We start from the raw sequence: 13,829 nt of genomic DNA, 5'->3' as shown, positions 1-13,829 counted from the left end.
AGTTCGTAAGAACCCCTCCAAATTTTGCCCCAGTGGGGACTCGAAAATTCGCACGGTCGCTCTATTGTTAAGAATCGATGCACGGTCTTCAGTTCGTAAGAACCCTTTTCGGTGGAAGTCGGCCTTTAAGTCTAGCATTGGTGACCTTTATTTAGGTTGTTTTTTAAATGCGTTATAAAAATACAGTTCACCATACCTTTAATTTAATTTAAAATATGTTTTTATTTATTATTATACAATGTATATGAAAATTAGGAATTTAAATAATTCGGGGAGGTCCGTAATTATTTCGGGAAAAACCGAAATAGTTGACCATAAAAATAATTTAAAAAAAAATATTTTTTAATTTAAATTTTAAAATAAAATTTAACATTTTATAACCGCATCAAAGCGGTATTTAATTTCTACTTAATAATTTTTATTTCAAGTTACATTTACCTGGCAATAATTCTTAATTTAAGAACGTTATTAAAATATATATTAATTAACAGTTTCACCGTTAATAAATCATTAACCCTGTTATTAAATTATTATTGAACACTAATTCACTTTTCGCCTCCATTTTTTTAAGAACCTTGTCGAAACTAAGGCGTCGAAATAATTGGTCCCCCCCCCTTATTTTTATGTTGAAATCGATTAAAAATCAATTAAAAAATTAGTGACCCACTTTAAAAGTATGTATGGTTATTTCTTTCTCAATGGATTTTAACCATATATTTTGTAAGTGTTAGTTTTCAATTATACTTTGTGCAGTTCTTATGAAGTCCGCATCAGTAAGGGTTTCATGGAGATATAATGGATTTATTGGTATATTTTAATCTAGGAAAAAAGGCTTAAAATTTGTTTGTTTGTTTTTATTTATTATAGGAGCATTCGCAAAATCAGACATCATGGGAGAAAACAGTAACCATAGAAACTGGACCAACAAATTCTCACCTTGTTGTTGGAACAACGGGGGAGGAGATTTCCCCATTGGTTCAACTGCGCAAACATCAGAACCAAAATGGTTCCGACTCCATAACGGATACTCAACAAACTACATCCTCGACGACAACAGTCCCTCCATCAATAGCGCCATATTCTTCATTACCGCCTTCCGCGTATCGCCTGATCCGCAACCGACCAATTTCGCGATCGGAAAGACACTTAAAGACGACTAGTACCCCCGAATTCCGCGCCGGTAGCGTTGAGGCTATTGGTGGTGGATCGGTTCGCGATGTCCGGCGTCCATGGTCGGAAGTATACGGCGAAGAATTGGACACACGCACCATCTTGAGTCAAACTAACCCTAATTGTTTTAGCGTGCCAAATTTCCCGCGTTTTGGTGACGGTTCCGCCTCTCCTTCCCCGGATACTGGTGGCAATTCCTTCTTCAACCGCTTCTCGTCCATAAGGGCCACGGACAGTATGTTGCAAAAGTTCCGCAAGACTTTTAGTTTACGTTTCCAAAAGGCGCGTAAAGATTCAACGACTTCAAATACGTCACCGCCACAAACCCAAGTGACCGCGTCAACTCCAGTTACCTCTACCCCCGTGGACGAAACCCCGCCACCGTTACCGGAAGTTCCATCACCCCAACCTCCCCCACTTCCGGCTAGCGAACCCCCTTATGACAAAGAGGCTTCCTTCACGAATTCCTTACCAATTTCGGAGTGTTCCGTCAGCGGCGGTGGTGGTGTTACGGGTGACTCTAGTACCGGCACGTCTTCGAACCCTAATAGTAGACCTTCCAGTACGGTGGAAACTGAACTCGGTTCCTTATGGAACTTGCAGAATGTGTCGGCTCAACCTACCAGTGTTAGCGGGACAAGTCCCGGGACTTTGGGTACGGACAGTAGCAAAGATGACGGGTTGTTTAAACTTGGACTGAGTGTTTTGAGGTCCTCGAGGGACAGGAAGAAGCTGCGAAAGAAGGATTGTCGGAGTAGCAAGTGTAACAGCGCGGATAGCGGCATTCAAGTTGAAGCGACGTGTCCTGGAGATGGTGGTGGTGTAACTGAGGTAAGCCCTTTGTTTTAATGGGGTTAAAACTTTTAAACATCATCATTTAAACCCAAACTCAACCCCGCTGTTCAATTACGAGAGAAAAACGTCTGCTGTTGGTTACTCTCTCTCTCTTTTTTTTTTGGCATCATTCCATGGCTCAGCTCGAGTTTTACTCTCGGATTAAATGGCTTGAAACTTTTAACGGGGGAAAACATCGTTACGGTGTTTTTAATAGTACTTTTTCAACTCCACCCCAGCAAACCTTTTTTCAATGTCATTAAACGAAGCTAGAGTTCTTGCTTCATTAGTTAATCAACCTTTGTAATTGCACTAGCCTTCTAAATGAGTTTTAGGCCTAAAATGTTGTTAAAATCACTGTTAAAAGGAGCTAGACCCGGCTTGCTTGGTTACTTTAAAGGCGAGAAAGATTGTACAGGCTGGTTAAAATGATGAGTCTACTTCTACACCGATAAAAACAAAACCGTACTAAAGCCTTCGACAGGAAGCTTGACGTTGTGTAGAACTTTTATTATTAAGTCGGGGAAAAGTTTGTGGGAAAACACATTTTATATCGTGCCAATTTTTCCACTTATTAAACTTGTTTATTTGCGTTTAACTTTTAAAGTATGGGTAGAATAATGTTTAAGATGTTTATAACGTTTTCATTTTGATATGGTAAGTGTTATTGCGTTTTAAAAATAGATTCAGTTAATCGGTCTTTGATATAATTAAAATAGGCTTAACTATTTAATTAATTTTATGGAAACGGAACAAGACCCAGTCCTCATCTTACGTAGTCACGTGACGTGATTGGCGCTAAATCAGTTATCACTTCCGTAATTATTGTGACGATTTTAACGATATCAATGAATAAAGTAGTAAAAACATGGGTTTTTTGCGCCAATAAATTCCTTATATGGAGTTACCTGTCTGAAGAGGGTAGCCTCTTATCAATTTCCTCTGGTTAGGAAACGAATTTATAGATTAGATTAGGTTTAGGTACATTCCATTATCCATTATTTCCATTTCATTTCCCGTCTTAAAATGTATTAAGGCAAGCTAATATGTTTTGTAATAGAAAATCATAATTTTCTGCAGCCAAATTCGGCCACGGAAAGTCCAGCGGTACTTCGTCGAAGGGCGGTGTCCACTTCGGAATCATCACCGAAAAACAAAGTATCGGACCGACCTTTGTCCGATTATATTGATCATATTGATTTGGAATCGGTCGATGAGGTACGACAATTTAATTCGATATAGATGCTGCTGCTGACCCGAAATAGACAGTTATTGGGTCGCGTTCGGTCATAGGGGGACACACGGTTTATGTTTCACCCTTCCTTCCAAGAAAATAGGCTTAACGTATGGAATTACTAGATAGTAGTACTTATAAAGTTCTAAGGGAAAACAGTTGCAAGTGCTTTACGCTTAAGGGTTCACCTTTGACCCCCTGCTTCCTCCATGGAAGAATAAATAATAATTTTCTGTCGCGACGTGATTTTTCCATCGTGAATTTGGGTTTAACTTAGTTAGCATTACAGGATGGTAAGTAATTTCGTCTCTCACGTAATGGAATACGTCTTGGGCATCGTATTACTAGCCATGAGTTACCTCTAACTCCTATGAAATTTAGGCCCCTTTTCAAACTTCTTGTTAGAAAGAAAATATTATTGCCAGGGTCGCTAAAGAAAACCTAACTCGACGGAGCTACGATACCATCCAGAGTCATAACTTTTCTAAGGGTGATTCAATCTTGTAGGTAACATCATTGGGCGGTGGTAAGAGCGTCGGGGATGTCTTCAGGGAGTCATCAACGTCTCCTAGAAGCAGAGACAATCTTTACTGTAGTCCCGTCCGTAGAACACCCAGCATTGATCGGGTAAGACAAAAAGAAAAAACCTTTTCGTTTTTTTTTTTCGGGAAGATGCGGGTGAATTCCCATTATGGTGTTGCATAGGGAAGGGACATCGTCTATTTTCTTTCTTCTACGATACCCTTTGTTATTTCCGCGTCTTTTGAAAGACAATTTTTCCTGATGAGGTTTTTTTGGTCTATTTCTGTCTTTGTTATATAGCAAATGTCAACTCCACCTCCAATAAAATTGCGAACAGAGCGTAAAATAAGACCAAGGATTAGAAGACAAAAAGGAAAATCAAGATTACGCAGATCGATAAGTCAACCGCTTGATTTGGAGAAAATGGGTTTCGCTCATAAAGGATTGGATCATGGTAAATATTTTTTTATTATTTTCTTTTGTTGGAACTCGAAATTGATCCCATGAAACTACTTTTCCTTTTTATAACCATTTTATGGTATTTCTTGATGTATTCTTTTGATTCTTAAACCCCCCAACTGCAAAAGAATAAGAGTCATAAACATTTGAGTGGTTTTGTTTAGTTGCGGTGGTCTAATTTTAGGTTTTTTGGGGTTTATTTATATATTTATGGCTGGCAAGAATGGATTTAGTTGTGGTTTTATGTCAGCGTCTTTGACGATTGGGGGTTTGGGTGGGGCATCGTTGAATTGACCCCTACTTGGCTTTGTTGACTTTTGACCATTAATCAACAGGTTTGTCCGATCACGAAGGATCCAGAGAAAGTACAGCATCTTCGGATGAAGATTTCTCATCCGATAATGAATTGTATCACATTCTTAAGAGTCCGAATAGAAAACAGAATGTATTGAAAGAGGTAAGTTACTTTGGGTGATCTTGGTGGCTGGTTTGATGGTTTTTGGGGCGAATTTTAAGTATTTTTTGGGTGGATGGTGTAAACTTAGATGTACGAAGACACCGTGACGTATGCGGAGGCCTTATGGGACCATGTTACGATAGACCTCGAAGAACTTCCCTTTAAAGCCGGGGAAGTAATAGAGGTGACTGATACTGGCGATAAAGATTGGTGGTGGGGTTCCATTGGAGGTCGATCCGGGTGGTTTCCCGCGCCATTTGTTAGGGTAAGTACTTGGGTACATTGCTCGGTGATGGTTTTGTTCTTACTACAATATGGTACGCTTCGATCTACGTCCTAAAGTTAAGAGTAAGCCAAGAGGACACGGTTGAGGATTGCATTATAAAAATGGCCGATGGCACATTAACCTCTCGTAATCACGCGCCGCGTAAGATGAGTATAAGTTTACTCAGTAACGAGCAAGTACGGGCCAACGTTGTAAGAGAAATTGTCACCACAGAGAGAGATTTTGTGCAGCATTTAAGGGATGTCGTGGAAGTGAGTTGATGACGCGAGACTAGTCTTATAGGGGCCATTTTTTAAAAAAACATCTTGTCGGGTTTAGGGTTATCTGAGGCAAGTCCGACGAAGGCCGGACATGTTTTTAGACGAAGTCATTTCCACCATCTTCGGTAACATCGAAGCCATTTACAGCTTTCAGAGCGTTTTTCTTAAAAATTTAGAAGCCTGCATTAACTGGCAGTCGCCTCATATTAGTGAAATAGGCCAGTGTTTCTTGGACCACGTAAGCCTCCCTCAAAAACCTTTAGGCTATTGTTCAAGACCTAATTGTCTCCGCAATTGCAGAAAGAATCGTTCAAAATATATTCCGAGTATTGTAACAATCATCCTTTGGCGGTCAGCCAATTACAGGAACTCTATTCCGACCAAAAATACGTCCAGTTTTTCGAAGTAATTGAGATTGAATTTAAAACGTAGACTATAGCTCTTGCGGGACTAACGCGAGTTTTTATGATAGGCCTGTCGTTTGTTACAAGACATGATTGACATATCTTTGGACGGGTTTCTGCTAACTCCTGTCCAAAAGATCTGCAAATACCCGCTACAATTAGCGGAACTGCTCAAATACACTAAACCAGATCACCCTGACCACCGTACCGTCACTGATGCCTTGGCAGCCATGAGGGGAGTGGCGCAAATGGTCAACGAAAGAAAGAGGAGGATGGAATGTCTAGAGAAACTAGTCGAGTGGCAAAAATCCATAGAGGGATGGGAGGGACCAGATATTTTGGAGACCAGTTCGGTATTGATTCATTCCGGTGAAGTTACGCGAGTCACATCCAACTGGTCCAGAGACATTACACTATTCTTATTTGACCATCTTCTAGTCTATTGCAAAAAGGTAAGTGATTGTTAAGACAACATCTAGGGGCACGATTCCCAATGTATTTCCTATGAGCCCCTGTAGAAATGTTGTTTCTGCCGAACATCGGAACATCCGTGCATGTACAATCATTTTTGAGCAATATCGTTTTTTTCTGTAGGATCTAATAAAGAGAAACACAGCCGTTTACAAGGGTAGAATAGATCTAAATCATTGTTGCGTATTCGATGTAGAGGATGGAAAAGGTTCGGGTTTATTTCTATTAGTTTTTTTTTTTTTTTCGATCTGTCTCAGTCTTGGGTTGTGGTTGTGATGTTGTACTTGTCGTCAATCGTAGATGCTCAATTTGGAATAACGCTGAGAAATGCATGGAAAATTCACTGCAGCAAACGAGATAAGTGGTTCCTATTTTACGCCAAAAGTTCCATGGAAAAATCGCGTTGGTTGCAAGCCTTGAGGGAAGAGAGACAATTAGGTCTCGAAGATAAGGAACAAGGTATTTATTTTTAATTTTAGTTTTAATTAAATTTAATTGAAGGGACTTCATATTATATTCTGGTTTGTTTTAAAAGGTTTCATAGTGACAAATCAAGCCAAAAAAGCGGCCAAATTAGCAGTTTTAAATAAAAATAAGACAAAAAGGCCCAGAGGTTAGTAAACTATTCTTTACTTTGTTTTTTTTTGTGTGGTATCTTAAATACTTGTGAAAAGTATAAAGTTGTTAACTATATCTTTGGTAATAATTGTTTGTCATAGCCAAAATCCCAAAGGGATCACGTCCTCATCCCGACACAGCCGTTGTCGAACTTCTCTTGGACCCACCAGGTCCTAAAACTAGGTCTGGCAGCTTACCGTCAAATCTAAGCCCTTCTATGGTTGTTAACGGTAGTCACAATAGAGTCATGCCAACTAAGAAAAAAGGTTCAGGCTGGTTTCATTTCGGCAGCGGTAAAAAATCAAAGAAATGAGAATAGAAAACGTATGTACTTTACTTAAAAAACAAAAAAACAAAAAACAATTCATTATTTCTTCGATTTTGTCCCATTTTTTTTTTCTCCCCCAAGACCCTCGTGTAAAAAACGTTTTCTTTTAAAAACTGTGATATAGCGAATCATGTTATCAAAATATATATATATATACTCCAGTTACGCGAACACACTCACTATTCAAACGGTGCCTGGTTAAAAAACAAACAAACAAACAAACAAACAAAAATCAATAATGAAGTTATCACCAGTAGTTGTCTTATATCGAAAACAATACAAACAATCCCTCGTTATAATGTTTTTAAACAAACAAAAAAACAAAAATCTTTAAGAAGCTAGTCTATGTTCTTCCACGTTATCGTGTATCGTTTATTAATTATTAATTATTTTTTAAGTTGGAGCTAGAACGGTTAATTACAATTAAAGATGAAATTTAGGTGATAGTTTACACGCGACGCGAGTTTAGCAGACGAAAAGTTTTAAAATTATATATATATCTATACTAGGTCAAATTTGTCTAGTGATTTCAGAATTTATAGAGAGAAAGAGAGAGGAATATTTATACAACATAATGTTGTTCTTTTAATTTAATAAGCTGAGATATATACGCCAAGATGGCGGCCATCAACAACTAGGCTTAACAACGTAACTAATAGATCAAAGTAGGCTTAAGGTCGAGTAGGTCAAAGTAGGCTTAGCGGGATAAGTGCCACGTGGAGTGGCGGCGGCCATCTTGGATTGAAATTGGCCTATTAAACACTTCAAAAATAGGAAGATTTACGATATATACGCCAAGATGGCGGCCATCAACAACTAGGCTTAACAACGTAACTAATAGATCAAAGTAGGCTTAAGGTCGAGTAGGTCAAAGTAGGCTTAAGGTCGAGTAGGTCAAAGTAGGCTTAGCGGGATAAGTGCCACGTGGAGTGGCGGCGGCCATCTTGGAATGGAATTGGCCTATTAAACACTTAAAAATAGGAAGATTTACAAACAGAACAAACATATTATGAAATTAATTTTAGCTCCAGCGTACATTAAATGTAAATAGATGTTAATGGACTTTTTACGTTCGGTAAAAAAAAAGTAGGAAATAAGGTTTAATGGGGTTGTCAAAGATTATAGTCGTTCTTTTTTATTGAAACAAACAAACTTAAAAGCACATAACGGTGCTTTTTTTTATAGTTTTCTTATGTACAAACAAGTTATTGCACGACCAAAATGTATTTATAAAATGCAGGTAAATAATATAGTGTTTTTAGGTTGTATTTCTTTGTTCAATGTTGAAAACGCTGTGTGACAATCAATGGAAAATGATTGAACCCAGTCTTAATTATATCGAAAGGAAATAAAACAATTATCAGTTTTTTATTAAAAAAAAGAAAAAACTGCTGAGAAATTTTTTACGTAATTGTTTTGCCAAGGCTTAGGAGGTAGTGTTTGAAAATGAGGTGTCTGCTTACCAGGGGTGTGCGAGTACTCGTTAAGTTCGAGTATCGAGCAGAGTACTCGACTCGATACTCGTTAACAACACATTGAGATACTCGAGACAGATTCGAGTAGCTTTTTAACATCTTAAATACTCAGACAAATACTCGAGTCCGAGGCTTACAACTATAGCAGATCATTTATTTTGAAAATCAATTGTTCAATGTTTAATTGATCACTAACAATCTTTTTGAACTAGTTCGATATTAGATAATTGAAAATCTTCGTTATTTTTAAGAAATTTACAAAATTGCTACTCGACAAGTCAATATATTCGAGACTCGATAATTACTCGAAAGAACCAAAATTTGACCTATCTAAATACTCGATAAGAAATTAGTTTCGATACTCGGACTCGGCTCGAAACCGAAAAAACGGGACTCGCTCACCACTGCTGCTTACACTTCTTTGAAACTTTTGGAAACTCATCTTACTAGCATTGGCAGCTGCAATATTGATGAATAACGACACTAAACAGTAAACACACTTTGGTAATATAAAAATTCATTTCTTTATTCAAAATTTTCAAATTATCATTATCATGATCATGATCATAATCATATCCCTTAATCGGAATCTTCATCTTTGGACTTCTTTTTCTTTTTTTTCTTCTTCTTTTCTGAGGAAGGAGTTTTTGTTTCTTCACCACTTTCATCAGCAGCTTCTTTATCCTTCTTCTTCTTTTTCTTTTTGGGAGTCTCAGATGGTGTAGTACCATTTTCCGGGCTGCTATCATCGTCACTAACGTGTTCCTTTTTAATTTCAACAGGTGTTGAAAATTCCATTTTAGCTACCGGAGTTCTGGCAGTTCCAGGAGTACTGTAAAGGTAGGTAGAACGTTTTTAAGACAAGTATTTTAATCTTAAAAGATTAATAGAGATTAACTTACGATAAATCTTTGTACTGTGATACCCATTCAAGTGGGGTCTGTTCATTAGGTTTGCCGTGTTTGCTTAAAAGTCCCTCTTTAATCATTTTTTTCTTTATCGAAGCCTAAAATAGAGTAAGGAGGAGTTAGATTAATCCTTAATAAAGCTATATTTTAAGCCTTACAGTTGGCCCCAATCCCCATTTACGAGGATATGTATCTCTTTCCATGACTACACGTTTGATTTTAGCCACTATGCCATGATCACAAACTGATAGTGTTCCAGTGGTCATTAAAGCAATGGCTATTTTTTTAATTAAGACAGGGTCAAGAGAGGTTTTTATGGGTTAGTTAATGGTGGAATTCATAAACGTCGGACGCAACGCAATTTAGTACAGGCGAAGGCAGGGCGTCGTGCGCAAACGTCTGAATCTGCCTTTTGCGCACGACGCCCTGCCTTCGACTGTACTAAAATTGCGTTGCGTCCGACGTTTATGAATTCCACCTTAAAGCTCCTAACACATTCAGAAACACAGTTCAATAATTACCAAGAGCAACAGCTTCTCCTTTAGTCGTGATAATGACAATTTCTTGGTTTAATTCAATACCATCCTCGTAACGTAAAACACCAGGAAGCATAATTTTGGCCCCGTAACAAACGGCATTCACCGCGCTATCTTTTAAAACAATTCTTTTGTGAGAGGTTAGCAATGATTCCAAAGGTTTAATAACCCTTCTAAGGTATGATTCATCTTTATGATTATCATATAACCATTGAGCATCTAGGACATCGTGCATTGTAACCATGTTATCTTTAGGCTATAAGAAACATGGGTTTTAATTGGTTTTCTTTTGATAAGTTAGAGGTATGTTGAATTATACCTCCTCGGAGTTAATTCCAGAACGATTACGTCTTAGTTCTTGCATTTGACCACCTACACCAAGCATAAGACCTAAATGTACACACAAAGTACGTACATATGTCCCTGCTTCACATTTTACTAATATAATGCCTGAAATTGTTTAATTTTTATAGAATTATAATATATATATATATATCAATTTAAATGGGTTATTGAGGTATACCTAAGTTTGTTTTAGCATCAAACTCAAAGAGTTTTAATTCATATATTGTCCTAACCCTGAGTTGACGTTTTACCGCAGAAATTAAAGGGGGACGTTGAAATAAAGCTCCTGTGAGGTTTTCAAGAGCCTATAGAGAATTTTTACGTTAAGTAACCCTTCTACATCACTTATTCTTCTTAAATTAATTTATACCTTTAACAATTGGTTCTGACTTTGAATTGCGCTATGTAGTTTAAAAATGCAGACATATTCTTTGCCAGCCCCTTGTTGAGATTTGGCTAATCTAGTAGCTCTTTCAATGCATACAATTAAACATCCTGATACTTTAGGATCTAAAGTACCACTGTGCCCTGTCTTTTCAACTCTCATAATGCGTTTAACCCAAGCAACAACTTCGTGAGATGAGGGGTTCACTGGTTTATCCAAATTAATAATACCTGACCTAATATATTCCCTAATTTCTCGTTTTAAAGGAGAGCTACTGCATGGAAGGGGCGTAAAATGCATAGAACGACAGTTTAGCTTTTCAAAACCCTTTAGTAATAATGGCCAGTCTTTAGAATTAACATGTGGAGCTTCACTAGAGGGTTGAAGTTCGTAGGTCTTTTCACTCTCTTCCTATATTTAGGAATTACAAAATTAAGGTTAAGTACTTAAGGAATGTGTGTAGCAGTAATTATTCATGCCTCATGTTCAGAATTATCTCTTTTCCTCTTCTTTTTGGAGGAGGATTTAACTGCGGACAAAAATTTAATAACCACGCTTATTTTTTATGCAAAATAAAAGAAACGATACTCTAAGCCTTGGCTCGTGCATTAAAAAAATTCGCTTTGCGCACTTACCTTCGTGTTTATCCATATTTAAACACTCTAAATTTATAAATCACGATCCAAAAAAACTAAGGTAATCAAGTATATACCTATTTCATTAAATTTAAACAAATTAATTAAATGTAAATCGGCGATAAACCTTTATAACACACGTGGTTAGTCGCCTCCGTACCGCCGTTGTGGTTGTAAGCGCGCACTGCAGGTGGTCCAAGGGGGTGGGGGAAGAAAATTAGCCACGTGACCTTTGAACCGCCTCATCCCCGTTTTCAAACAAAACCAATTTAGTTTACAAACAATAAAATATAAATAAACAGCTTGTTTATTATTTTAATTTGCAAAATATAAGGTACAAATAATACAATTGCAAATTACAGAAAAATAGGGTTTAAAGACATTTAATTTTTAAACACTTTCTTTGGGTTTGTTAAGACCCCTGATTGTTATGTCATATACAACTTCCTCAGCCTTTTTTAGATCATACTTCAAGGCATCAAATCTTTTTCGTAAAAAGTCGTTCTTGAGATTTAAAAGACGAAAACCCGCGTGCAATTCAGTGATAAACTTGGCAATCCTGACAGGTCTCTGGTAATCCCCTGATGTAACGCAGTTGACTGAGAACCTAACTAACTCATCGGATAAAGAAAGCAAGCCCATTAAATAATCATCAAGATCAAGATGAAAGCCTTCATTTCTGTCCGATTCGATGCCCAAGAATTTAACAGCCTCATCTTTAGTTATCAGTCTTTCATTTTCCAAATAAATGATCAGAGCAGCCAAAAACACCAAGCGTTGAGTAGAAAAACGCCAATGATCATGGAAACGGTAGTATTCTTCTTTGGGTACTTTAGCCTTTAGTTGGGAATAGAGGTTACCCACATTTTCAAATAATTGTCGACCTTTTAGGCATAAATCGGGGATTGTTTGTAAACTGTCAGGCTGATGAATCCCTTGAAGAACTGTGAATATCTCCCTTGCAGCTTGTTCTATATTTCTTACGATAACTCTTATCTCTTCCCTTAAATCTTGTTCAGAGTCTATGTGCTTTTGAAAACTGGAAAATATCTCGTTAAGAGCCATAATGCCAAAAGAACTCTCGTGGTTAGTTAAAAAATAAATCAAAACGGTTTTTAACTGTCAATCGGATCAAAAAGATGCCGACTTTACAAAAACAAAATTTAGTTTTTGTCAATAAAATTTGATTGGCGCTTCTGACCCATGTGACAAAACTAAATCGTCACATGAAGCAGCGGACCAATAGCAGGCCGTCATAGTATCGGCTGCTCCTCGACCCATTAGTTTGACTGTAGTCGCGTTAGTCGGTTTTACTCAACTTTAATTAATATATAGCGATATAATTATGACTATTTATAATATTTATATATTCAATCAAGCTGGTTTATGTTTATATTACGGCGAATGGAACCGATTAAGAGGCTCAGGAATGTCACAAGAGGAGGTAAATATAATTTCACTAAGCCTTGGCTATAGGGAGGTTTGGGAAAATGGGAACATAACGTGATGGTGAAACCATGAATTTATTCATTAATGAATAAATTCATGGTGAAACTGCGAAAAAAATTGCTTAAAAATTTAAAATGTTACTTAAATTATCTTAACCCCAATAAAATAATACTTCATGTATGGTTTAGGAAGCCAAACTCATGTATGGCATGATATATTCTCTGAAATCATTTGTTACAAAAATATCACCGGTAGATTGGTGAGAATAACTGTTTTCTTCATATTGATATACATCTCTCTCTTAATGAAGTTAATGATAGATACCCTTATACCTATTCTTTATAATATAGTAAAGACGGATTCCTTAACTTCAAAACCAATAAGTATAAGTTAAATTTCTACGAAACCCCATCTGGTCTTAAATTCATTTTAAATACTGACATAAACTCTGCAAATGGGGATGAATTACTTAGAAATGTCTATAAAAATGTAAGTCCTTTAGATTCTTCTCAAACACTTAACTTACTTGTTTTAGCAACTAAACAAACACAAAACTAAACTTTTAGGTGTATGTGGAATACGTAGTAAAAAACCCAGAATGTCAACCAAACCAACCGATTGACAGTTTACTTTTTAAAGAAAGACTCGATCAATTCATAAGAAAGTCTGATCTTTTTGCCTAAAATATAACCCCTATAACTATGTATAATAATTTTGTATAAAAAAAGGACAGGAGAACATTTATAATTATTCAAAGAATTTTATTTAAACAATTATCAAATTATTTTTATTACTAACATAAAATTTGAGTGTCGCTTCTGAGTATTACATATTATTAAAGCTATATTAATTAAAGTACTAAGGTATATTAAGAACATTTAATCCCGTACATAGATTAGATTTAATTAAGATTAAGAATACACTATATAAAATAATAATAATAATAATAACCAGTTATACACAAAATTATTCTTTACATACATTTTATTATTACTTTTCCGAAAATAACTAAAAACAAGCGGGGGGCAAAAAAAAAAAGAAATCCCCAGAGAC

General features: G+C 36.6%; 4 protein-coding genes across 6 annotated transcripts in view; 2 read left to right on the top strand and 2 right to left on the bottom strand.

Moving 5' to 3' along the window:
- Window positions 1-8,301, top strand: part of RhoGEF3 (Rho guanine nucleotide exchange factor 3) — a 111,061-nt gene extending 102,760 nt beyond the window's left edge. For all 3 annotated transcript variants that reach the window (XM_089838067.1, XM_089838065.1, XM_089838066.1), the window contains 14 exons: window positions 868-2,001; window positions 3,085-3,222; window positions 3,746-3,865; window positions 4,061-4,214; window positions 4,555-4,676; window positions 4,765-4,941; window positions 5,019-5,213; window positions 5,281-5,460; window positions 5,523-5,627; window positions 5,695-6,078; window positions 6,221-6,305; window positions 6,398-6,556; window positions 6,633-6,710; window positions 6,817-8,301. In XM_089838067.1, coding sequence (XP_089694193.1) covers window positions 868-2,001; window positions 3,085-3,222; window positions 3,746-3,865; window positions 4,061-4,214; window positions 4,555-4,676; window positions 4,765-4,941; window positions 5,019-5,213; window positions 5,281-5,460; window positions 5,523-5,627; window positions 5,695-6,078; window positions 6,221-6,305; window positions 6,398-6,556; window positions 6,633-6,710; window positions 6,817-7,028 — 3,243 coding nt within the window. In that variant the 3' untranslated portion in view covers window positions 7,029-8,301. The remainder of the gene's footprint in view (window positions 1-867; window positions 2,002-3,084; window positions 3,223-3,745; window positions 3,866-4,060; window positions 4,215-4,554; window positions 4,677-4,764; window positions 4,942-5,018; window positions 5,214-5,280; window positions 5,461-5,522; window positions 5,628-5,694; window positions 6,079-6,220; window positions 6,306-6,397; window positions 6,557-6,632; window positions 6,711-6,816) is intronic.
- A 717-nt stretch (window positions 8,302-9,018) lies between these two features.
- Nop60B (dyskerin pseudouridine synthase 1 Nop60B) lies at window positions 9,019-11,504 on the bottom strand. The gene is made up of 10 exons (XM_089838081.1): window positions 11,468-11,504; window positions 11,328-11,404; window positions 11,172-11,221; window positions 10,678-11,103; window positions 10,486-10,612; window positions 10,282-10,412; window positions 9,948-10,218; window positions 9,585-9,703; window positions 9,421-9,524; window positions 9,019-9,350 (listed from the first exon to the last, which is right to left on the bottom strand). Exons 2-10 carry the CDS (start codon window positions 11,341-11,343, stop codon window positions 9,098-9,100), a joined length of 1,497 nt encoding a protein of 498 aa, XP_089694207.1. The 5' UTR covers window positions 11,344-11,404; window positions 11,468-11,504; the 3' UTR covers window positions 9,019-9,097.
- A 112-nt stretch (window positions 11,505-11,616) lies between these two features.
- Window positions 11,617-12,495, bottom strand: trsn (translin). Its single transcript, XM_089838082.1, has one exon. It carries the CDS (start codon window positions 12,390-12,392, stop codon window positions 11,718-11,720), a length of 675 nt encoding a protein of 224 aa, XP_089694208.1. The 5' UTR covers window positions 12,393-12,495; the 3' UTR covers window positions 11,617-11,717.
- A 73-nt stretch (window positions 12,496-12,568) lies between these two features.
- Bet5 (blocked early in transport 5) lies at window positions 12,569-13,638 on the top strand. The gene is made up of 4 exons (XM_089838083.1): window positions 12,569-12,771; window positions 12,965-13,035; window positions 13,127-13,265; window positions 13,343-13,638. The coding sequence occupies exons 1-4, from the start codon at window positions 12,673-12,675 to the stop codon at window positions 13,457-13,459; spliced, it is 426 nt and encodes a 141-aa protein (XP_089694209.1). The 5' UTR covers window positions 12,569-12,672; the 3' UTR covers window positions 13,460-13,638.
- Window positions 13,639-13,829: the final 191 nt, after the last annotated feature.

The sequence above is a fragment of the Phalangium opilio genome, unplaced genomic scaffold (genome assembly GCF_054372755.1).
Source record: "Phalangium opilio isolate 3A_F unplaced genomic scaffold, DU_Popi_V2 ptg000045l_1, whole genome shotgun sequence".
In the NCBI taxonomy this organism is placed as follows: Eukaryota; Metazoa; Arthropoda; class Arachnida; order Opiliones; family Phalangiidae; genus Phalangium; species Phalangium opilio.
The sequence above is the reverse complement of the archived record's forward strand: the minus strand, read 5'-3'. Positions and strand labels throughout refer to the sequence as shown.